Genomic DNA, 25,547 nt, shown 5'->3' on the forward strand with positions numbered 1-25,547 from the left:
TCCAGTGGACCCAAACACCTTGTATGTAATGTAAATGCGTGGGGGGAGGTACAGTATGAGGTCATTGAAAATTAGTTCGGATTTATGTTCTTCACAGAAAATAAGCCAAAGCCAATGAATTTCAGGTTGAAAAAATAATTAATTGTTTAATTTTTCTTTTGAGAAAAACTGAAAACGGGTCTCACAGACCCGAACACCATACAAGGGTTAAATAGAACAGTGACAGTATAAGGTCCTCATAAGTGGATATCAGGCTGTTGTAGAGCAACAAATAGGACAAATAGGTGGCAATTATCTAGTTTATTCTGTGTTTACAATATTGAACAGTGTCACTGGTAAATAATACTACTCCAGTCAGTGTTACCTCATAGAAGGAAAAATAATAATAATAATAATAATACAGGCACTAATAAACGCAGAAGGACACCGTTTTCTTGGATGACTTCAAAATCACATTTTAGGATATCAGAAAACAAATAAAACAAAAACAACACAACAAACAAAACATCTGTATGTCAGGACCAGAAGCTGCACTTGAGTGACATTTTAAATGGAGGATAAGGAAGGAGTCTCTAAAAGAAAAGAAGAAAACAAAGTCCAAATCCTATGATGCAGTGCATGAAGTCAGCAACAGTGTGTACAGTGTCACTGCACAAAGACCTCATCAATGGCAAAAGACCATTTGATAGTCAGTAGAATCAGAGGGTCTGAGACTGGACTACACTGTGAGATTTTAAGTGTCTTTTCAGGTGACTGAGGCACGTGTACGTTTTTGCACACAGCTGACAGGCGTAGGGCCGGACTCCTGCATGGTTCATTGTGTGTTTTTTCAGTTCGCTGCCACGTGAAAAGCCTTTCCCGCATTCAGAGCACTCGTAGGGGCGTTCCCCAGTGTGAACACGCATGTGGAGCGTCACTTTGCTCGCCCTGGTGAATCCTCTCCCGCACACCGAGCACTTGTATGGCTTTTCCCCCGTGTGGGTGCGCCTGTGTATCTGCAGCTCTCCGGCAGAAATGAAAGCCTTGCCACAGTCGGAGCACAGGTACGGTTTCTCTCCTGTGTGAATCCTTACGTGTACGTTCAAGTTTCCTGACACGGAGAAACGCTTCTCGCAGTAGGTGCACTGAAAGGGCCTCTCGCCTGTATGACTGCGCATGTGAAGGTTCAGATCATGCTTGCTCTTGAAGGCTTTGCCGCAGCGTGTGCAAATCTGTGTCCTCTGCTGTGTGTGGCGCAGCTGGTGAGCAGTCAAACACGCAGCCGAGCTGAAAAACTTCCCGCACTGCTGGCACTGATTGGACAGCTGAGGAGGATGGATCTTTTGATGTGATCTTAGCTCGCTTATACCCGGGTATACCTCCCCGCACTGTCTGCATGTGAAAATGCGGTTCTGGTTGTGAGTCAGCTTGTGCTTAGCCAGCAGGTACATTTTCTTAAAACTTTTCCCACAGTAAGGACAGTCAAACTTGTGGATGCTATGAACACACTGGTGTCTACATTTTTCCTGCATAGACTGAAAGCTTTTCCCGCATTTGATGCAAATGTACGCTGCTTTTCTGCACTGTGTCCGCCTGTGACTTGATAGATCAGAGCTCCGCCGAAAAGCTTTCCCACACTGAGAGCACTTGTAAGGGTTTTCTCCGGTGTGCAGCCGCTGATGCTCCAGGAGTTCATACTTGTAAATGAAGCACTTCCCACACTGAGTGCATTTCTGTGCAACTCTCTGTCTGAGAGGGCCGATCACAGAGCTGGATACCACATGACTCTCAGCAGATGAAGAGGGAGCTTGGCGAGTTGTTGTAGCTTGGTCACCACACTCCTCCACAACATGTGTGTCAGGAATGCTGTCGGTGTCTTTTCCTCCCGCCTCTTGTTCTGCGCTGTGAGACTCTTCCTCATGTGGCCATCTTGTATCCCACATGTCACCATCTCTGGGCTCTTGAAAGGCAGCTGCTTCAGACACTCTTTGGTTTTCGAAAGTTGGTGCATTTGATTCCACATCTTTGGCGCTGTTGTCTATCAGGGAGACGGGGAGCGACAACGAGGAAAAAAGCCGCTGCTCTGAGGGAGATGGCACTGTTTGAAAGAGGAATTAAGAATTCAAAAAGAAAAGGGTCAATAAAAATAACTGCATCCAATACCAATGCATTTTTATCTTTTTCAATTAACTGAAGGTATTTGGCTATAGAAATCCAAAACACAGCTCCCAATGTCAATCACAGGACCTACAATAGAAATACTGCATCTGACAAATACATAACTCTGATTAAGTGCACATATACACTTAAATTTTATTTATAGAGCCTCAGTTCAGCAACAGCAGTCATTTCAAGGCATCTTATACTGTATGTAGCACACATTATGAACCCATTACAGACTGTCAGGTAAAGAGCCTACAGAGTGAAGAGAATCCTAATGATCAGATCACTCTCTGTGTGCAAGCACTTGGAGATGCTGAGGAGGAAGAACCCTTTTAAACAGGAAAGACCCCCGGCTTAAGCATCATTAGTTTGACTATGGTTGCGGGGGGATGTGAATGAGAAAAGAAAGGCAGACAGACTCACCACTTGAATCTATCTTGGCCATTTCACTATTGCGAGGCCTGGTTCTGAGCAATACTTTGATGTCATCAGCTTCAGTTACACAGTGCATGTACTCCTCTACCTCAGCTGGTGTATCACTGATCCACAAAGCAGCCTTTATCAGATAAATAATATGATTTTAATGCACAGGCCTTAGACTGCTAATCTGTGAAAACGCCCTAAAAATAGTCATTTCTTACAGGTAAAGACTGTGGACCTCTACCTGTTTAAAGTCTGGTACTGGCAGCAGCTCTTCCAGTTTGGAGAAGAAGTCACAGAGAAGCTTTTCCAGTGCTGTGTCAAAGTCGGGCCCATACGCCACAGGAAACACATTCTATCAGGCGAAAAGTTATTATTAAACACCCTCACCTATTTATATTTAGACTAACTGTAAGACAAAAGCAGAGACACACTTTGAGGAAGTGTTCTCTCCCTTCTGAGTCGTCCAGGAGTCTCTGAACAAATGTGACAATGTTGGCTTCAAGAGGGTTACCTTCTGGATAGACCTGCAGAGTTAAATAAACAGTTAAAGTCAAGCAGAGCTTCTGAATCAGCCAATAACCAACATCCAGGAACGTTAAGCACTACACACCTGTCGTGAGCGAGTTTGCAGCAGGCAACCCAAGTGTGTTTTAATGCCTCCGAGATCCTCAGAGTTTAACATTTGCAATATCATCTGGAAGAGACGTTAAGGACAGACAAACAGTGAAAGATCAAATGTAAACAGTGAAATCTACCTGCTGCCTCTTTCTGTTCTACTTACAGAAAGACTTGCCTTTAACTACCTCTTGTTACGAACTTGCATGTTCATGTGTTTGTTTTGTGCAGGTGATGTATCTTTTTATGTTAATTCAGCTGTGCCAGAGCCCTGCTCCGATTGGTGTGTGGATACACTGCCCCGACGTGACTGGTTCCAGCTGGAGGACCCGCCCATTAAAAGAAGGCTGGAGTGTTATGGCGGGAGAGGTCCTCGCGTTTCATGACCCAGCAGTGTACCTGTGGCAGCTGCTGGCTGCAGTGCGGCTTAAAAGTTGTGGAAGTGGAGTGGGTAGGGGTGAGCTGCCGTTTCTTTTGATCACCCGTTTTCTCCTGTTTTGAATTAGTTAAGGAGCTCAGACTCTGTCTTTATTTTTGGACTTTGTTTTAGGAAGGTCAGGGGTGTGGGATTTGTGTAGATTTGTTTTTGTTTATTATTTTGGCCTTGGCTCACCCTGAAGTGTTGACACTCCCGTTTTGTTGTTCCTTTTTTTCCACTTTGTAAATAAATCACATTATAACGAACGGATTTGTTTCCTCTGGCTGCTTGGGTCTTGGTCTTGAGCGAGTGCCTCACTCATGTTACTGCCTGGCCCTAGACGGGTCGTAACACCTCTGTATCTACAAATGTGACACTAAAGATTTAAGAAAAAGTATTATGTATATTTGTTACTCATATCATCTTCAAGACAAAGTAAAGTTTTGGAGTTTGTGATCATCCATCCAACCATTCGCTTCCGCTTATCCTTTTCAGGGTCGCGGGGGGTGCTGGAGCCTATCCCAGCTGTCATAGGGCGAAAGGAGGGGTACACCCTGGACAGGTCGCCAGTCTGTCGCGGGGCTAACACATAGGGACAGACAAACATTCACCTAGTGGCAATTTGGATTAGCCAATTAACCTATCCCCACAAGCTGCATGTCTTTGGACGGTGGGAGGAAGCCGGAGTACCCGGAGGGAACCCACGCAAACACGGGGAGAACATGCAAACTCCACACAGAAAGACCCCGGCTTGATGATAGAATTGAACTCAGGACCTTCTTGCTGTGAGGCAACAGTGCTAACCACTGTGCCACCAGTTTGTGATCAATGCAATGCTTTTATTTTGTTGTTAGATTAACAACTGCACGAGCCAACATAATCCTTACAAGTTTGTAAAATGAGAAATTCCACAGTCAGACAAATATGCAAATACCTAAGAAATTTTAACATGATAGAAATGTGACTAATACATGTGGAGACTGAATCCGCAGTATGTTTCCTTACCTTTGCCCTCAACCCCACAGTGAGCAGTGTCACCTGATGGCTTGTTAAGATGTCGGGAATGGCTTCAGATACCAAGGACACAAATTCCTCCACTTTCCCATATTGCTTGACGATTTTCAGATGAACCACCTTCCACATCACAGCCGACATCACCCGCAGTGGTGGAACCAAGAGCCTCAGCGATGATGGAGGCAAGGGCCCCTCTGTACGTGCTAGAACAGTACATTGATCCTTTCAATGAATCTGTAGAGACTCCTACAGCATCAATATTCTTCACACTTTGAACAGTTGGAATGAGAAAACTATTCATAAAAACACAGGTGTCGGTACATAAAAACTCAGTTTTCTTTAGGTTGTTTGTTCTTCTTAAAAGAAGAAAATATGGTGTCAGGTAGAAGTCAATGAAGCCACACGTGACAAAGATTTTAATAGGCTTCCATTAGTTGTGGGGAGAAAAAAAATGAAAACACCAAAGTATCACAATATTTTTGCGTGCCAGTACATACGCTGAGAGTACTATGAACATGTGAGCTAATCTTATGCACCACTATCCTGAGATATTAGCTGAGCAAACTTACATGAAATCGGCTCAACCATTAAAAAAAACATCCAATATTGGACACGTCTAGCTTAAGAAAGCTACCTCCTAATTTAGAGCAAGCTCAGTCCCAAATGTGCTGATCGCAAAGGAAACACTTAAATGTAAATTTCCGTCTATACAGTAAGCAACAGCTGTGATTTCCCCACAATTTATCACAGTTAATAGCTGTATTATCAGAAACTTAATTGCATGGAATTGTTTCAGGTTTTAGTGACAGTATTGGTACACTTGACAATCTTATTGTCATAAAAAAAATGAAGTGAAATAAATTTTTCTCATTGGACAAAACAAATAATGACAAAGTTTAACTTTAAGAACATAATTGGCAGTTGAAAAAAAGATGATAAGTGACAATATATGTCATTGCAATACCCAGCATATTGCAAAAATGTCAAAAATCACAATAATATTGTTTTGTAAATTAAGTATCGGTAATACTGTATTGTGGGGTGTCCGGTAAGTCCCACCTCGAGCTTCTAGCTTGTGTTATCTTATTGATGTGTGATATGAATGTGTGCTTAGGATTGGTCCACCCTTTAATTTCTTATCTGTGTATGACACTACTACCTTTCTGTGTAATTAGGATCTCTCTTATGTGTTATCTTTCATGTGAACAAAATAAGACTGAAGGGGCACTGCCGAGCAAAAACAAACCAAAAAACTTTCATCGTCTGTGATTTATCGGCAGGAAATTTACTGAATATTTTTCAAAGTGCAGTATAATTTCTTCGACTTTTTTTTCACAAGCTGTCGAAAATGAGTCAAAGAGAGGAAGTTAACGTTAGCGGAAAAGCTAACGACATCAAGACAAACAAAGACAACCGATAAAGAAAATTAACCTTTACCCATGTTGTTATCCTGAAGAGGTACAGCTGTTCAGCGGACACTGAGGAAGGCTCCCTCATAAAATAATCTTCCCGCTGGGGTAACGCTGACAACAAGCACTCGCTTCAACACACCTCACCGTTTCCAGTAGGCGGACAAACACAGCAGAGTAACTTCCGGACTCTTCTTCGTGGTGCATATGTTGGGTTGACAGCTCTACCGCCCTCTACTGTCTGCTGCAAACAGCTCAATAACAGCAATTACACGCAGTCAGAGACGTCTCTGCCAGTTTATTCAAGCTGTAAATGTAAATGAAAAAAACCCTCTCTGTTATACGTCTTTAGTGGTAGTTTATAGCCTAAATGACAGTAGTATGAAAATGATTAATATCATAACATTTGGATGAACAAAAAAAAATTATAAAGAGGAGGACGAGAAGATAAGCAGAAGCGATCAGAAGGCCATAGTAAATCACCAAACCTTTATCACATGTTCTCTAGTTTTTCATTAATACTGCATGTTGATGGGCCTTGTCTCCTTTCCAAACTAAATCTGCTCATCCTTCAGACTCATGTGTAGTTGCATGAACCCCCTGGTGGTGGCAGTGAAGGATATGAAACAGTCATGGCTCAGTAAGTATTTATCAGAGGCAGAGGATCCATGGGAGAAGTAATTAGATAGTGCCTCATCAGGCCATCTGGGCAGTATAAACCAACATGACTAAGTAAATACCCTGCAGCACATGTGGTGACTGACAGACGCAGTACCTAAAAAGGCTATTTCCGCTCTTTTCTGTTTTTGTTTTTGTTTTCTTTTGTTTGTTTGTGTTCTTTATGTGTCTCTCAGTCCTTTCAGTAAAGCCAGCCTTGGTTTTTACTTTGCTGTCACCCACAGCCACTCGGTCCAGGACTAAAAAGTTACAACAACATGCAAGCTAGCTATAACTTTGTATTCCAATATCAATAAAACTGGGTGATAAACTACTAAAATACACGTGTTGCAGTGTGGACATCAAGTAAGAAAATCTAACTCACTGTGAACAGATTTCAGGTAAGAGGATCTTTATCAAAAAACCTGACTGATTGAGTCCATAAAGTTTATTTTGTTTAGTTTTTTAAGGTACCCAAAGTCTGTAGGATCATTAAAGAAGGCTTTAAAATCAACTTCACATATAGAACAATTAGATCTATTTTCTTTTAGAAAGAAAGTAATTTAAAAAGAAAATTACCCATATTTAAAGTATTTGAGGCTTAACATGAAAATACCAAAAGCAGTATATAAACAATTTTAATTCCAGAGAAGTTGGAACAGAGATTTAAACTGTTTCATGAAAAATATTAGCTCAATTTCAATTTGAAGGCAGCAACAAGTTTTAAAAACGATGGGATGGGGGCAACAAAAAGGCTGGGAAAATAATTAGTATTACAAATACATCTGCAGTTGGCAGCATGTCAGTAACATGATTGGGTATAAAAAGAGCATCTCACATATAAAGATGGGCAGAGGTTCACCGGTCTGTAAAACACTGTGTTTACAAATGACACATGATACAAATCTGATTGTGTGTCATTTAAAATGAAATTTGCCAAAGTGGTCAGAAAAATCAGAGATTTTAATTCTTTTTGGTCCTTCAGACTAAAGAGGAGAGGGGCCATCCAGCTTATACTCAGTTCAAACGCCTCCATCTCTGATGGTGTAGATGTGATTAGGCAGCTTGCGCATCTGGAAATGCACCGTCAATGCTGAAAGGTGTATACGGGTTTTAGAGCAACCACGCAGACCACATCTTCTTCATTGAAGGCCTTGCATATTTCAACAAGATGATGCTAAACTGGATACTGCATCTATTATAACAGCATAGCTTTGTAGTAGAAGAGTCCGGTTCTTTACACAAATGAACAACATTTGGAGCATCATGAAACAAATGCTATGACAAAACTGAGGACAAGAGTGGGAAACATTTCTCTCCCACAAGCCCAGCAGTTGCTCTCTTCAGGTCTCAGATCTTTACAGACTGTTGTTAAAAGAGTGGATGTTACACAGTACTAAACATGGTCCTGTCCAGACTTTTGTTGAGCCTTTCACTTCCAAATAACCTTTTTTTTTTCTTAAAATGGTGTGTTTTCTTATGTAAACATTCATATTTTCTGTGCTCTACTGTGAATAAAATATGGGCTTATAAGATTTGGAAATCAATGTATTCTGTTTTACTTACATTTTACTGCACTGTCCCATTTTGGAGGGGGGGGGGGGGGGGGATTTGGATTGGATGTAGTTAACCACTGCAAAACTTTAGAAACTTCAGACTTTAGAAGGTCCATGCCAGGACAAAAGTGTTGACCACCTATTTAAGATCTTTTGAAGTGACATAACTTTTCACATAACTTTAAAAAGCTTTAAGCTCATATTCTTCTCAATTTTTTGCTCACAGTGTATCAATTTTTCCAACATAACGTTTTATTTTTAATGTTTTTCTTTCAATTTTTATCGCTTTTTTCATTTTTCTTTTCTTTTTTTTTTTTGGCAGAGACAGGCCATAAAAACCACAAAACCAAGAAGTCAGAGATTCATTAAAAACAGCTGAAGTGTAAATGTTTGTACTCCAAGAGTGGAGAACCAAGATTGACCTTAAAGACTGACAAATTTATTGTTATATATATGTATGTATGAATATACTGGTGCCATATTCATCATATGTCCCTTGTATTAGGTGTTCACATCATATGCAGTCAGTGTTTCTAAAGCATTACGTTGTCGTCGCTTCTTTTTTAATTATTTATTCTTACTGTGGCTGTGCATTTTGTAATTACACATAGTGCCTTTTTAATCTTTTAAAAAATATTTTAGTTTCTCTCCGTGATGAAGCTTTAATCTCCGCCACATGTCCCAACGCTTAAAAAAAATCAGATCAATTACCAAGTCACATCCAGTCATGCCACATTTTTTTCCGGCCCTTCACGCATAAAAACCCAAATTCAATTTAAAGCGAGCATCTGTCTGTTACCACGGTCGAAGAGTATAGCGTGTGTATGGCGGACAGGTTAATGCATGTGTGCACGCAAGTGTGTAAGAGTGCGAAAGACAGGAAGAGAGAGAGGAAGACTGTGTGTGTGTTTGTGTGTCTGCGAGTGTGTAATTAAAACAAGTGAACCACCCCCCACCTTTTTTTCTTTTTTTTTACACACAGATTATCCCTCCATCCCAGCTGGTCAGAGTTGGATTTGACCACCCGACAACGAGAGAGAGGAAATCTCTTTGGAGCTAAATCCAAATTGGCACCCTTGATTTTTATTTTTTTTTAGCAAACTGAAAATGTTGGTGTGTTTAAACAATGAATTTGACACTAATATCTAAAACATATTAAGTAGAAAAACACACTGACGTCTCGAGGTATGAACACTGTAAAACTGGTTTTGTAGTTAGTTTTTGTGGCTCTTCAAAGTATTGCTAAATTTTTCGCATGTGTTATAAATCTCCCATCACTGTGTGATCACATCACATCACTGACACATGAGTCTGTGTCAGAATGAAAAAACTAAAATAAACTAAAAAAATAACAACAAGTGGAAATGATTAAGATCACTCAGGCTGGTTGTTGAGGGGTTTTTGTGGTCATGTCGCTTTTGTGCTGGCATTATGAACAAATTTAAGCTGCAAAGGGCAATACGAGCACACTCACAAGGACAGCACAGTGATGCAAAGGTTTCTGCACATCTGTTTGGCTTTTTTTTTAAACACATGGACTCTGAGAGAGATTGAGCGTGAGAGAGATTTAATATCGCCCTGACTTGTAATGAGGTCAAATCAGTTAACTGGTTCCTCATGTGAAAATGAAGATGCTGGGATGCTGCTCGGTTCTGAGCGCAGCTTTAACTGTCCACTGTGTGGTCAGTGAAAATCCACAGGTCTGTAAAAGAGCTTTATTATCATTCAGTAAAACAATCGATAAAATGTTTAACCTAAGTGCATTACAGACAACCAGGTCCTCAAGGAAAGTCTTTTATATAAAAATGAAGATATTATATTTTTATAGTTTTAACATATCGTATAATGGCCACTATGAGAGTCACTGAAACGGTCTTTAAATATAAATATATCACAAAAAATATGTAAAAATTAGCTTTACACTCATCATACAGCCTAGAAGCTGTTTACGCGCTTAATTACAAAATGAGCTTTCAGTGCATGCATGCTCTTCAAACCCACATCAGTCAGATCAAATTAAACGGTCTAAAGAGATTCAGAGTGTGCGGACAATAATCAATATCAGGCACATGATTCAGGGATCATCAGTACACACAGCCCTTCTTAGTAACTGACACACAAGTTAAATGTGCAATGCAGTATACATGACAAAATAGCTGTAAAAGGTTTCATTGTAGTATATTTTTTTATAATGAATATGAAATACTGCTTGTTTTCTGTCATCTGAAAATGCATATATCACCTTCATTTAATCAATAATGATATTTTGTTGACAAAAAGTAGTAAAATGAATGTCATTTTATGGGTTTGGCTTGGCTATGTTTTTTCCTGCATTCTGGATGAGCAATTGCTAAAGTTGTAAGCTTTGGTTAAAACTGTAATACGGTAGTATGCATTAACATATTAAAACCTGAATTAGCACTTTAAAAGTGCCACAGTCAATTAAAACTAGAAACTTCAGCCTGCAGGCGAGACTGACTGCCATCAAAACATTTGGACATTTCTATCAAATTTGTATTTGTAGAAAATAACTTATTCAACAAATATATATTTTTAACTTCATGAAACTTTTAGCCAAATCTGTTTTTGATTGTATCGTCAGTTTGTTACTTAGGCGCATTCTTTAATACCTTTCTTTAATAATTTTTAATTTGCTGCATATATCTTGTATTTCTCAGTTTGAGAAACCAATTTCTTTTTTTGTCTGCTGTTCTCTCGGGGGTTTTGCTTGTCCATTTATCATGTAATCAGAGAGAAGCTTTTCACTGCAGGTGACAGTTCTTGGCCTTGAGGAGGGATGTGTTGCTTCAGACACAAATTTTACTTCACGAGGACTCCTGGTTTTAGCAATAAAAATTTATTAGTGTAAACTACTGTTGTAAATTCCTTGAAGTCATGATGTTGTTTCATTGGCATCTGTCATTGGATAGTTTTATTAATCTGCAAGTAAACACTCTCTAATCTAACTCTCTAATTCTGTAATGGCTCAGTCACACTAAAGTAAAAGTAGGATGGCAACCTCCTTGTGATTAGGAAAAATCAGTGATTGCATTTCATTTTTTTTGCTGTTGAAGACAGGTTGTAAGGAGTTGTGGTGGCCAGTTGCTTGCCCAGAGGGTGAAAGATTGTGACTGCACAGTTTGCCTGGTGGGCAGCAACCTGTCTCCAAAAAATTGTGGTTTAATTCAGACGGACTGCAGTCACTTTCAGACAGATTGTCGAAGGTTTGCAAATAAATGATTTATAAAGGCAGACAGACTGCAGCAATGTCGGCATCAGTCACACCCGACTTTTGTGTGAGCGCAACTCATCTGTGAGCAATCTCTTTGCTATGGGGACTTGACTCAAATGTTTGCCAACTGGTTGCAGCAAGTGCAGTGTTTAGTTGTCTTATAAAGTGGTGGATAAACAAATCCATTCAACGGAAGACCTTATTCTAAATCTGATTAATCTGCTTCTAACAACTTGGTGCCAGATATCACAAATGACCTTTGCAAGTCTTCTGGTTTCCTTACTTCAATGACTCAGAGTTGTATTTGCTGCACAGTGAGGACCAATACGATACAAGGGAGCTGGTTTTAATGTTGTGGCTTTGTCTTGATAGGTCTAGGTCGATATTAAAAAAGAGTGCGTGATTATGTCTGATGCCATATTGTGATATTTTTAAGATGACGTTTAACTTCAGAGCTGTCCATGGTACTCTTTTGAACGTTGTGGCATAACTGACATCTTCCATTAAGAAAATAGAGGCCGAGTTACCTAAAAACACTGCATATTCCCTCCATATCTGTTAAAATATAAAAGCTTTTTTTTTCTCTTAGACCGTGAGTAATTTCAATGCATATTCTCTGCTGTAAACAAAACAGACAAAAACAATACAATCACCCTCCGTTCAACTGACTCTCAAAGAAAAGTTTCCTCATAGTTTTCCCCAGGCTCCCTGAGTTCAGAGTCTCTGGATACTGATCGGGTCACCTCAGAGAGGCTCAGAGAGGCTGCCCTGGTCACACTATCATAAGATGGTGGGGAGGATGTTATAGTGTCGTCTGCTGTCTCTGCAGCCCCCACAGGCCCATAATGCTGGATCATGGTGGCTATCAGACCCTCCGTTTCTGGAGCATTCTCCACATCCACAACTGTCTCGTAGTTTATCTGTCTGTAGAGGTAGGACGCCTGCTTCATCTGCCGGCGCACAAGATGCCTCCTGTAACACCTCTGGATGACGATCGCAGACACCTCCTCGAGTTTGCGCCGCAGTGTGGAGGTGATGGGCTCGTGGGAAACTTTGGACGGGTTGGTCATCATGAACTTCTCCTCCATTTGCTGTTTCAGGGCATCCATTTCCCCCGACTCTCCCAGTACGCGCTTTGTGAAGGCAAACAAAATATCCAGGCAGTGGATTCTGTCCCCACTGACCATAGGGAGGTCCATGGAGATCAGGTGGATTTTGTTGGGCTTTGGGATACGCAACGGTTCCGACAGAGTGTCAGCAAAGTTCGACAGCATGGAGAACTCAATGAACTGCGTGGCCTCTGAGTCAAACTTCTCCCAAACCTCGTAAAACATTTCAAAGTCATCCTCGCTCAGGGGCTCTGTGCTCTCCTCTGTGGCAACACTGAAGTTCTCCAGAATGATAGCTATATACATATTTACCACAATGAGGAAAGAAATGATAATGTAACTGACAAAGAAAGCTATGCCCACCGAGGGGTTGCCGCAGTTTCCTCGGGTGTTGGTGCCTGTGTTGATGAAGTTGAGGTCACACTCATCTGGGGGGCTGGACATTATAGGGGTGAGCAGGTTGTCCCAGCCTGCCGAGGTGCTGATCTGGAAAAGGCAGATCATACTATTCCCAAAGGTCTCGAAGTTAAACATATCATCGATTCCATCTTGTTTCTTCACATAGGCAAAGTTTGCCATGCCAAAGATTGCATAGATGAACATGACAAGGAAAAGTAGGAGACCAATGTTGAACAGTGCTGGCATGGACATCATTAAGGCAAACAGTAAAGTCCTTATTCCTTTGGCTGCACGTATAAGTCGGAGTACACGTCCTATCCTTGCCAGTCTGATGACTCGAAACAGGGTCGGCGATACAAAGTATTTCTCAATAATGTCAGCAAGAACAATCCCTGAAATGAGAGCAGACAGGAAGTGATTTGTCTCATTGCACAATGACACACTCAAATTAACCTGCAGCACTGTAATTCATATACTGTTCAAAAAGCCCTTTTTAATCAGAGTATAACATCAAGTAAATTAAACTTGTGGGATATTGATGTGGTCAGCTGTAATTGCAGCAAAAGGTGGTTCTACAAAGTATTTACTCAGGGGACTGAATAATTACGCACACCCCACTTTGCAGTTATTTATTTGTAAAAAATGTTTGGAATCATGTATGATTTTCGTTCCACTTCTCACGTGTACACCACTTTGTGTTGGTCTTTCATGTGGAATTTCAATAAAATTAATTCATGTTTGTGGCTGTAATGTGACAAAATGTGGAAAAGTTCAAGGGGGCCAAATACTTTTGCAAGCCACTGTATTATGCTAACCATAGCTCTGTGCCTAGCCACCGCGCAGCACATCATTATATACCAGCTAGTCCAACTTCAGTAACCCTACAAACGTCACTGCTGTTTAGTTTTCCATCTTCATTTATTTTGGAAGTGATAGCAGAGCTGTACATTTTAATTTTTTCAGAAATCCCTCAGTCACAACATGCTATATCATGTTTAGGTAGAAACTAGCAAGCTAACTCCCTGCTAACTTCTAACTCATTTCATAAATTCTGTTTTCATGGATGCCTGGATGTTAAACTCAATTGTTACTCCTGGTAGAACAGCCACACAGATCATTTTATTAAAGATGAAAGAATTTAGACAGTGTTTAACTTTCAGCGATGTTAAAGTGGCTGTGGGACCTGAAGCAAAGTTTGGACCCGGAAATGACTAATGAGGTCAGACTTAAAGACTGGGTTGCTTAGATGTTGAAATAACAACAGGACAACAATGAGACAACCCCCAAAACAGGTATGTTTTTACAGGTGGACACTCACAATTTTCCCTCCTCATCTTTTCTGACTGGTTTTTTCACTAGCTTGGCATTTACAAAAATTGTAAACAAAAAGATTTTTTTTTACTTCTTACCGACAATAGAGAGAATTATCACCACGAAATCAAAAATGTTCCATGCAACGGTGAAGAAATAACAACGGAGGGCAAAGATCTTGATCAGGCATTCGGTGGTGAAGATCACAATAAAAACCAGGTTGATCTTGTTGAGGATGGACTCCATTCGCTCTGACTGCTCATCGGTTTCCACCATCATGGTCACCATGTTGACAATGATGAGCATCATGATCATAATGTCGAAGGCTTGCTTAGACACCAGATCAAAGAAGAAGGCTTGGATAATGTTCTAGGATCGGGAAAGAACAAGCAAGAATACAATTTAATTTATATAATCCTTAACAAGGTTTGCAAGGTTAATGATATCACTTCAAAAAAATACAAAATATTTTAAACAATATATAAAGTGTACAGGTAAAAATCTGTATCTTAAAAATGTGCTACATTTGCAATTTATATAGCTTTACCGTGGGTCTGGGTATTGGCTTTTGAGGTTTTTTAGTTCCTAACTTCTTCATAGCACTGTAGTACTTCTTCTGCTCTTCAGTCATGAAGATATCTTGTCCTCCTAAGTGGAAAAGAAAAATATCTCACGTTACTTTCTTTCCTAAAACAATGACAGGAGTTGTTTTCTTTTAAATGTTCAATCTGGGGGAATTAAAACCAAAAATCCTGCCACCTTATTCTTACTATAGAAAATTTTCCTTTGTACTTTTATTGGACTATTCATGCATTTATTTCTGCAGCTTCAAATAATAAGAACTGCACGCAAATATCAAGTGATCCCAGCCTGAAATCAGCGTTTTTAATACTCATCTTTCTTTTCTGCTGATTGAAATTGTCAATGATGACACCGATGAAGAGATTGAGGGTGAAGAAGGAGCCAAATATGATGAAGACTACAAAGTAGAGGTACATGTAGAGGTTGATTTCTTTTATCGGTTGTTCCTCCACCTAAAAACAAATGGGTTCATTAGTCAGTTAGTTAGTTAGAATTTTCATGGTATAGGTGTGGAAGAAAATAATATACTTACTCCTCTTGAATCAACAGCTGCATACATTATTTCCATCCATCCTTTAAATGTAGCCTGTAAATAAGAGAATATAGTACGATGTCATAGTCCAGGCGCTGCATTGTAATGTTATAGTAACAGCTGATTTCATTTTTAGAACGAAAACAACAGTGAAATGTCTTTTATGATCTGCTGTAAATATTGCAACATGAGAGAGACTGATTTAAGTGTCTGGACAGAACAGGAGAGGAACAAAACAACAACATGAATAGTGAACAAGTTCTCAAGGTGTTTATTAGCAAAAACAGGCTGGCATCATGTTTGACAGGTTAAAAATAAAATCAACTTACCACTTGCAAAAGAGAAAGGTAGCCAAGCCCCACATTGTCAAAGTTGACCTTGACTTTTGTCCAGTAGAACTGGGTGTCATTCATGGTGAGGCAGTCTGACTTGTTGTTGACCAAAGAGACACTGTGGATGAACCCCGTTCTGTTCACGCACTTTCCAAATTTGCCGGCGAACAGATTGACTCCCATGATGCTGAAGATCAGCCAGAAGATGAGACACACAAGCAGCACATTCATAATGGAGGGAATAGCTCCTATGAGGGCGTTCACCACGACCTGATGAGCAAACAAGAAATCAGGTCAGTCCCAGAGAAATAAAGTATATTCTATTGTTGTAAGCAGCTTATCTTTGTGATCTCTGTAGTGCACACTAGTCTGGTAATCTTGTTTTCTACATATGCTATGATGTGATAGTTGAAGTTTAGTTTCCCAATTCTAACTTGAAGCCAACAGGACAATTTTTCACAGTGATTTACGTTATGACAATCCTTTGTATGATAATACATGTGCTGTATGTGCTGTGTGTTGATAATCAATTTCACTCTAAATCACATGTATGATTTTTGAAAGTACAGGAAAAGTCAGTGGGATACATAACAATGTGGCGATACTGTCATACAAATTCAGGGTATATGGACAGACACACACGTTTATACACATGGCCACTTTATGAGCTACACCTTGCTAGTATTAGTGTGAGACCCCCTTTGTTTTCAGAGCCCAAATCAAAATCACTCAAATCATCTCCCCCCACATTCTGGTGCTTGCTTTGAACCTAAGCTGGCCCTTTTACCATGTCTCCATACCTAAATGAATTGGGTTGCTTCCATGTGATTAGGTGTTAGTAAGCAGGTAAAAAGATGTACCTAATAAAGTGGCAGTTAAATAAATGGAGTGGCTGTAGCTCAGTAGAGCAGGTAATCTACTGATCGGAAGGTTGGTGGTTCGATTCCTGGCTTCCCCTAGTCTGCATGCCAAATATCCTTGAGCAAGATACTAACCCCAAACCATTGGAGTATGAGTGTGTGTGAATGTTACTTAGAAAGCACCTAGAAAAATGTGCTTGTGCGAATGGGTGTGAATGGGTGAATGCACAAGTTGTGTAAAGCGCTTTGAGTGCTCAGAAGAGTAGAAAAGTGCTATATAAGAACCAGACCATTTACCATTTAAACTGTTTGCGAAAACTGCATTAAATCACAATCACTAAAATAAAAGTATAACAGCTAACAGCTACTGTTATAAAAGTATAACAGTACTGTAAAGTTTACATTTAGTATGGCTCGGTTCAGCATGTACCCTATAAAACACATATACTGCTGGAAAATCTAGTTGTCAGAACTTTAGAGTAATTTACATTTTTTACAATAAGATTGGGAACTATACATGTTTGCACAAAGTTTAGGGCTAATCTAGCAAGAAGCTAAAGAACTGCTGTCTTTCGTTGGATAACTAAAGACTTTACATGTAACAAATCCCTGAAATACTACAACACATCCACAGTGACATCAGTTCCAAAGTTTTATCCACTCAGCAGCTGTTGAGACATTTCTACCTTGTAGAAAACTACTAATCAATTAAGCTGTTGTGGTAGTCCCAGTGCTAAAGTTGCTTTATAACTAAGGGTTTATTCATAAGTGAAAGAATATTAATGAGATTAATCAGGATGTTAGTAGCCAACAGTGACAGCAAAGGACAGAAAACATATTTCTCACCCTCATGCCCTCAAATCTGGACAGAGCTCTGAGAGGTCTCAAAGCACGGAGGGTCCTCAGGGACTTGATGGCAGTAAAGTCAGAATATCCCAGTGAATTTGCTACCAGGCTTATCAAGGACACCTATGTGGAGTACAGAAAGGTGTATGAACTCTGAGAATCATAAAACAGACATCTGTGCTTAAACCTTTGAGAGGAAACAGCGAAAAGTACTGAAAAAAACAATATCAACTGGTCTTATCAGCACATTTGCCAAGAAAGTGAGTATATTTTTAGCGACTCTTATAAAGAATCAAAAAAACGGAGGAGAGTCGTAAGAGACACGTCAGAAACATTTAAAGAGCCATAGTCACATTTTTTGTGTGTATTTTGGGACATTCCACAGTTAGGAACACAAATATTGTATTTTTGAGGTTTAGATTTGATTTGGTTTTTGAATCATCGTTTCAGCAAATTTAGACTTCCACTCTATTCTACATCCAAAAGAGACAAAACAAAATGGTATTCCGCTGTTGAATGACCCTTGGATGACAGCTATGGATGAAAATGGCATGAAAGATATGTGAGAAAGTCGAGTCATGAAGGATGATGAAAAAACACAGACAAGTATGCACATATGGTAAAAACAGTATCCATGCATGCATACTCAGCTATATATGCATATAAATATGTATATATATCAAATAGAGTGAGTTTTATAAAGAAGTTTAATCTGTCTTTGCCAAATTTGTTTCCCATTTTGTTCCAAATTGATCCAATAAGTTCATTCAAAACAATTTAGGGCTAATAAGGTCCCAATGATCTGTATTTCTTTATAAAAGTCCTTTTAAAGATGCGTTTGGCCAATATATCTAAAGAAGATACTCAAAATCAATTTCAGGACTACAGAAGTCTTTGGCTCCACCACAATACAGACAAAAAAAAAATACAAAAATAAAGCAAAAGTAGGAAAGAAAAGTTTGCTAGGACTTCCTTTAAACATAAAAAACAGAGAACGCTCGGTACCTGAGTTACACCAAACAGGTCACACATGAATTCAGCTGGTGCAGTTCAAAAAGAAGACTTTACGTTCCACAGTAAACCAGATCTTCTGTAGATAAGCCTCAGATCACATGAAACTGCGTTTGGTTTTGATATAAAAGCCAAGGTCCTGTACCCAAGCGGTTCAAACGATGATTGCTGAGAGCGGTTTTTTAAATTATTCTTATTTTAAATCTCATTTTATATGAAAAGCATTTGTTTAGAAACAAGACGGTGGCTTTTGATATCGCAACAAAAAGCGCTTACGAGTGAAGAAACACAGAAGCATTTGTGATGCGGATGCAAGTTTCCAGTCCCAGACTCCATACTCCATACTCACCTGGGACCTGCTAACTACAACTTACCCTAACAATAGAGCGGTCTGTGGCAATCTGTGTAACAGCAGGTGAAATCAGAGGAAGTCAAGGGCTGCATGCCTCGGGCACTTTGAGTGACTAAACACTTACAGAACCGCATCCAGTTCCCCACAAATGTGTGGCAAAATCCTACTGGGGAACGGCCAAATCCTGACATGAGAGCAGCTGCAAAAATCTACAACGTATCTACTGTTTCAGTGTGAATTAGCACTTAGTTCTGCAGCGAACAGGTTCAGGTATTGAAAATGTTGTCTAGAGCTAATTCACGTGCTCTCCTGTGAAAAATTTGGCATCATTAGAGCTATAAATCCCACAAGTACGGCATACATTCAGCTACATCCTTTCACGTCATATGATTTGAAAACCAAAGCAGCAAAGCGTTAACTTACATCCACAATCAGAAAGTCGAGCCAGCACCAGTAGTTTGTAAAATACGTCTTGAAGCCGTATGCAATCCACTTGAGGAACATCTCCAGGACGAAGATGTAGGAGAAGACTTTGTCAGCGTACTCCAGCATCACCTTTATGACTTTTCTCTTTTCAATGTAAATGTCTTCAAATGCCTGCAGTATAAGAAAACGCAGCATTACATTTCCATTGCTCAGCATAAGAAAACCATCTGTGAGAAGTTTTTTTCTTTAAAACTACACAAAAGGCGCAATTTGGACATCAGCCAGCTCAACGTCTCATCAAATCTACTGCTGATACTGTTGGTCAATCCAGAGATTAATAATTAATATTGGTATTGGATCAATACTAATCTTTCTAATTAGATCTAGGACCCTTACCAGAGCCCCACTGCTGAGCAGGATCATGAAGATGATGAATGTCTCAAACCAGCTGTGCTCCACAATCTGGTAGCAGGTCTTCCTCAGCCTCCACCAGGCCTGTCCTAGTCCATGGCTGGTGTTGATGTTACAGCACTGGCAGTGTCTCATGCAGACTGATGACCGTGTCAAAAAACAAACCGGCATTTATCACAGCATGAAGGAAAAAAATAAACATTTTAAATGAATGCACGTTAGCAGATTTAGTGAGGTTGCTACTTTCGCTCACATTCAGGAAAGCATTCATCAGGCTCCATACTGTCTTCATCCAGCACTGACAAGTTATCCTCTTCCTCTCCGGGCTTCCTTAGATCCACTGTGCTGCCCTCTGACAGGCTGATCTTCTCCTACAAAATAAAGTCTGAGTGTTTACAATCACGTGCCCTCGTATGGAAACAGCCCTCAGCTCTTTGACATCTGCATGTGTAAATACAGAATATGAATCTATATTAAACTAGCAAACAGTGATTTGTTCTGGTTGTGTTCCCCAGCCTGTTGTGATACTGCTGATGCTGTTGTCATACATTCATGTCACACATTAAGAGTTTTTTTTAAAGAAAAAGAAGTTGCAGCACATTTTCCTGCTCCACATGAGCCTGCGTGCATTCATCCCATCAGAGCCGGCGCACCTTGATGGACTTTCAATCTCCTGTGAGGCTTACTGCAATTTTGATGAGATTTTCACGTGTTGTAACAACAACATATTTCATATGATTTACAGGACAGAGGTGCAGCTTCAATCTCGTAAAATGATACGAAATTTAATCCAGCATTAAAGGGCATGCACGGGATCTGGAAACCAAATTACCAGCATTGCTCATCTTAGAGTTTAAAGACAGTGAGAAACATAATGGACTGATGGCACATCAGAAAGTAGTAATTGATCCCATTTAAGCAAAGGAGATTTATTTACACTCTAGAGAAGACTCAAATACTTAACTATAGGATTTCTTTTTAACAATATTCTTACATATAATATGTTTATCACTTTTGTGTGTGTTTAAAGCTCTGCATATGCAGAGCAGCTGCAGATGCCCAGTTAAGCTGATGGACGATTGGAGGTCCCCCCCGCCCCCATTTTTCATGATGCCTAGTTCTAGTGTGGTGTGCAGCAGCGCATGGGAGGGAAAGAGGAAGAGAGAGCACCAGACTGCAGGCTGCCCAGCTCAGCTGTGTCAGTTTAATCTGCTCTACAGCGCCTGGCTCCACATCTGGCCTGCTCCTGTTTTTCTGCCAGACAGGACAGGAACGACACATCCTCCGCCTCAACAAACGCCCGATCTGCAGGACAGTCTGACTCTAAAGCTTTCGAATGAACACAGTCAAATCCAAATCTATACAAAAACTGAGGAGTGCTATTGCACTCTCACTGTTGCGTTTTCATGCAAATTAAAGCAACTATACACACGGTGTTAGTTACTGTTGCTGAGTGCACGGTAAACTCATTTAATATGTACAGAAATGCAAACAAGAAACAAACTGTATCTCAGTCATTACAGCTTCGTCCAGTGTTGGTGTGTAAGTTAGCTGTCTAATGCCGGGCAAATAATACTAATGCACCTACGGATCAGGGGTGAGCTTTTCAAGCTGCGATGCCTGACCCGTCGAATGCTCGGTGTGCTTCCCTAAGATTCCCTAAGAGGCTTTCAGAAATGTGCTAAAGACATATCTGTTTAGGCAGGCATTTCAGCGATGCACCGTCTGCTGTATACGTCCTGCGTTTCTAACACTGAAGTCTTGAACTGCTTTAATCCCAGATTCTTTTGTTCAGTTGTTCATGTTTTTATCATTTTGATTTCTATAAACGTGTTCTGCTTTCAATTGCAATTTTCTTTACTTTATATTTCAATGATTTCAATGATGTGTTCTTCCAATGTTTGTACTCTTAATAATCATATAATCTTACAGTACTCGCTAATGGGTGTAAAGAGTGCTGTGGACAAAAGTACAGGGAGACCTAAACATCAAACCTACAGGAGTTGCTCAGCCATCCAAACACATGAAGCTGCACACAGTTTTTGTGCTGATGGTAATGCCAGAAGAGGTTTTGAGTCAGAAGAGCATTGGTGACTTTTACTCACTATGCACCTTACCACTTGGCAACCTGATACTGTAACTTTAAGTGGGCTGTAACTCCATGGGTCATTGCTGTGGCTCCTAAAAGCTTTCCCTTTGTAATAATAGCACTTACAGTGGATCGTGGAATATCTAGAAGGGAAGAGATATCGAATGCTGACTTCTTGCTACAGTGACATCCTGTGACAGCGCCACCTTCAAATTCTGTGAGCACTTTGGAACGAGCCATTCTTTCACAAATGTTTGTAAAGGCTGACTGTGTGGCTAGGACGCTGATTTTCTACACGTGTCTCAATGGGACTGAAAATCTAAATTCAAAGGATAAGATGTGTGGCTTAAATAGTAATGGCCTCATTTTCCTGTTAGTTAGGGATAATCAACCCCTTTAACATGTGTGTACTAAATATAGCTTTAAGCATAGCTCGGCACACATTCAACCACATCTCATTAACATGTGTGTGGGTGTGCGGGACTCTATGACAGACTGATTCCATAGCATCATCATCATCATCAGAATTAGAAAACACAGATGTTACTAATAATATTTAGGCTACCAGCACAAAACATATATGCTTAAACATACACACATATGTTAAACAGTATAAGCTCTGTTTTAGCCACAGCTAGTTTGGAAAGTGTGCAGCCCTTCTGTGTCCAGTCATTAAACATGATAAACTAATCCCACCATTTTGATATCATGTTCATTCTCATACAGACCCTTTGTAAAAATTAAAAGCTTCTGAAAAATCTTTGAAAAAACTTCAATTATTCCAGCACATCTCAATTTAATAGGTAGATCAGACAATAATTTCAAAATCATAATTTGTTGTCAACGTGGACTTCTTGAGTTTATCTCAGCATATACAAACAGCAAAAAACCAAGTAATTACCCATTTATATAATAAGAAACACAAGCCAAACAAACAAGTTGAGTGTTTCAAATGACAAGATGAGATTTCATTCTTAGCGAAAAGTATGCCGATAAAATCACATTCTCTAAAGTATGTAAGTTCAGAGAGCATTAAAGCCTGAAGTTAAGCCCCAAACATGATTCTGGGCACGACATACTTACCAGTTTGTTTTCTTCATCCTCTGATGACTCTGAGATCTCCTCCTCCTCCAAAAACTCCACATCTGACTCCCCAGGCGCGATAGGAACAATGACAGTCAGGTTTGGGTTGGTCATGTAGCTGTCCTCCTCTGGTACGATGTACTTCTCTCCATAACGTCCAAAAATCCCCCCATTGCTCTCCATGTGATTTCCGACCGGCTTGAGGGCCTGACTGGTTTCCTTGGCTTTGTGTTTTCGACGCTTCAAGCTCCTGTTGCAGAGGTTGATGACGCTTGTGACAATCCAGGAAAAGCCGGAATGGATGCGAGCGATGGCAATCTGAATGTTATTCAAGTCCCCGTCTTCGTCTGGAGCAGAGAGATTGTCTGAGCTGAAGGAGCTCAGCAGCAGGGCCAGAAAGAGATTCAGCACCTGTTGTTGACATACCAAAAATGTATGTTTACTTACATCTGAATGGATGAAACTATTAGACTTGTTTATAGCTATTTAGCCGTAACCACTTAAGCCCTTAGCCCCTTTCTCTCTTTCTTTTTTGCATCTACAAATAAGAAACACATTTCAACCAAATTTGCTTATGCACAGAAATGCTACATCCCATTTCCACACAGCCTCTTTATTCAATATGCCACACTCCACAATAATAGGTGGTGGTGGGTAGTGTGTTAATATGGCCTGCAGCAGAGATCCTTGGTGTGAAAAGGGTTAACAAAGCAGGACATTGTATAGCCATATTATGCTTGTATCACCATCTGATGCGCAAAGCTCTGAATTGTTTAGTATGTATGTATGCTTTATCATTTGACATAATGCCGGACATGATGTCCCATATATTTTGTCAACATTGGCAAATCCCGCAAAGTTCTGCAACAATGATACGCTCAGGTACATATGGCTGATGTTTCAGGCCTCCTGAAGTCAAGGTTCAAAGCATCCAACTCCTAAGTAATCTGTCTGCTAGCTTAGAGAGCAGCAGCACGGGGCATAACACTGCACATATGTGTGTGTGTCTGTGTGTGCATTCCCTTCATGGGTGATGTGCACAGTTGGCAAGGATCATCTTTAGCCACTGCGCTACTCAGAGATGGGGAGCATGAGCAGATGATTAGTGATGAATGCCCTCCGACCTTCTCACCCCTAAGCATCCTGGATAATCCCACAGATAAACTGCTTTCCCACGATTCATGTGCACAGAGAGGTTCCTGTCCATTAAATTCCATAGGGAGCGCTGTTGTGATCTGATCTTTAGGCTAACAAGGCAATACAGTCAATGAAAGTGTCTCTATCCACTAATAGCATCTATGTGATACTTGAGAAACTGCTATGTACACCTAGAAATATCTAGTACCATTCTTTTGACTGGGTTTGAATTATGCAAATCTCTTGCTAATTTTTTGTCAAAAGAATTTAAACTTATCCTAACTACAAAAGTCGAGGGGAGCAAGTGAACAAGTAAATAAAACTAGATTTTTACTGGGTTAAAATAGTGCTATACTAAAATACAACTATTTCTGCATGTATTTCTATTACCAGGATCACCACTGGAACGACACCACATTCAAAGCAAAACAACGTTGACTATAAACAAATCCTGCAAATTCAGCGCGCTTTTGTATTCTTTAATATCAGCTCACAGGAAACGGCTGGCCATATGGGAGGAGCAGTGAATGTGGGTGGGCGTATACAATTAAAACTGAATTAACTGCTGTTTTTTTTAACAGCTGCATGTGTTGGCTTGCAAAATGAGTAAAAATCAAAACTTGGTGTTAAACGGGGTGAACGCTCTGCGGTGTTTGTGCAACACTTGGGTCCCCATTTCACCCGTAAGGCTTAGCTCATTAGTGGTGGATAAAAGGGCAGTAAAGCTGCTCCAGCACTGAGTTTGTCTCTTGTCGCTTCAGTTTGCACGGCAACATGTGTAGATAATACACATATGATGCAGCACAAATAACAGAGGGTTTTTAAGTTGAGGTGATGTGTAAAAATGCAAGTGAAAATAGAACGAAATGATCTGCACATCTCATAAATCTATAATCTATTAAATTTGGTAGAAACTCTGCTAAATCTAATCTGAAGCAAGACCATGACACTTTCATTTAATACAGCATGCTGAAGAGTTGCTCATTTACAGATATACAAACTAATACAGCTTGCAAATTTTAACATAATTAACTTGAAGGATGGTCCATTCACATAATACACAATCAGCAGTCCTCTCTTGTGCCACGTAATCCCAGATTACTTGTGACATCACCAAGTGGTTTTGGTAGCATTGAAACGCTACTGCATCGCTCTTAGTCATCAAATACTGTTTAAAGGATAACTTTGCCTGTCACAACTTTGCCTGAACATCAAAAGCACTTCTTCTGTTAAAGACAAATGATACACTCATACCCTCCACATATCCTCCATTTTTTTAAATCTTTATTAAGGAGCAATGGATTCAATCATTTTGTAATGCTTACAAAAATCCATACTTCTATATGTTTAAATAGGCTGAGTAATTCCATGTACTGCCTGGACACCTTTTTTTAACAAGTCCGTTTTCAGAGTAGTTCAGCCACTGACCTAAACATTTAAGGTATGTTCAAAAATAACAAACTTTAATTTTCTCAGTCTCCCCTTCCAGGTAATTTCCCGGGGAAGTGCTGCTCCAGTTCCTGCACAGTTGGTAATTTAACTGCACAGTTGGAAGCAAATCTCAGGGTGGTGGGGAATGACTTGCTACCACATGGTGATGT

The 25,547-nt window shown here is 40.0% G+C and overlaps 2 protein-coding genes across 4 annotated transcripts in view; both read right to left on the minus strand.

The window, feature by feature from the left end:
- Positions 1–285: 285 nt before the first annotated feature.
- On the minus strand, positions 286–6,205 carry LOC146554105 (uncharacterized). Of its 2 annotated transcripts, none has more exons than XM_085253338.1 (7): positions 6,050–6,205; positions 4,604–4,815; positions 3,176–3,259; positions 2,997–3,089; positions 2,807–2,917; positions 2,566–2,698; positions 286–2,077 (listed from the first exon to the last, which is right to left on the minus strand). In XM_085253338.1, the coding sequence occupies exons 1-7, from the start codon at positions 6,051–6,053 to the stop codon at positions 699–701; spliced, it is 2,016 nt and encodes a 671-aa protein (XP_085109464.1). In that variant the 5' UTR covers positions 6,054–6,205; the 3' UTR covers positions 286–698. The 2 variants fall into 2 exon arrangements, with proteins under 2 accessions (XP_085109464.1, XP_085109463.1); XM_085253337.1 differs by having other exon boundaries at positions 6,044–6,170.
- A 1,050-nt stretch (positions 6,206–7,255) lies between these two features.
- The window catches only part of LOC146554106 (sodium channel protein type 2 subunit alpha-like), a 52,184-nt gene continuing 33,892 nt past the window's right edge, over positions 7,256–25,547 (minus strand). Inside the window, exons 17-28 of one of the 2 annotated variants that reach the window (XM_085253334.1) lie at positions 22,810–23,220; positions 19,891–20,008; positions 19,623–19,777; positions 19,224–19,397; positions 18,823–18,849; positions 17,438–17,560; positions 15,729–16,001; positions 15,400–15,453; positions 15,182–15,319; positions 14,833–14,937; positions 14,384–14,654; positions 7,256–13,366 (exon numbers count right to left, since the gene is read on the minus strand). In XM_085253334.1, coding sequence (XP_085109460.1) covers positions 12,138–13,366; positions 14,384–14,654; positions 14,833–14,937; positions 15,182–15,319; positions 15,400–15,453; positions 15,729–16,001; positions 17,438–17,560; positions 18,823–18,849; positions 19,224–19,397; positions 19,623–19,777; positions 19,891–20,008; positions 22,810–23,220 — 3,078 coding nt within the window. In that variant the 3' untranslated portion in view covers positions 7,256–12,137. The remainder of the gene's footprint in view (positions 13,367–14,383; positions 14,655–14,832; positions 14,938–15,181; positions 15,320–15,399; positions 15,454–15,728; positions 16,002–17,437; positions 17,561–18,822; positions 18,850–19,223; positions 19,398–19,622; positions 19,778–19,890; positions 20,009–22,809; positions 23,221–25,547) is intronic. The other variant, XM_085253335.1, reaches the window with a different exon arrangement.

This window comes from Mchenga conophoros, linkage group LG18, assembly GCF_057382185.1.
Source record: "Mchenga conophoros isolate Kocher_MC1m ecotype Shallow Benthic linkage group LG18, M_conophoros_male_GT1.1, whole genome shotgun sequence".
In the NCBI taxonomy this organism is placed as follows: Eukaryota; Metazoa; Chordata; class Actinopteri; order Cichliformes; family Cichlidae; genus Mchenga; species Mchenga conophoros.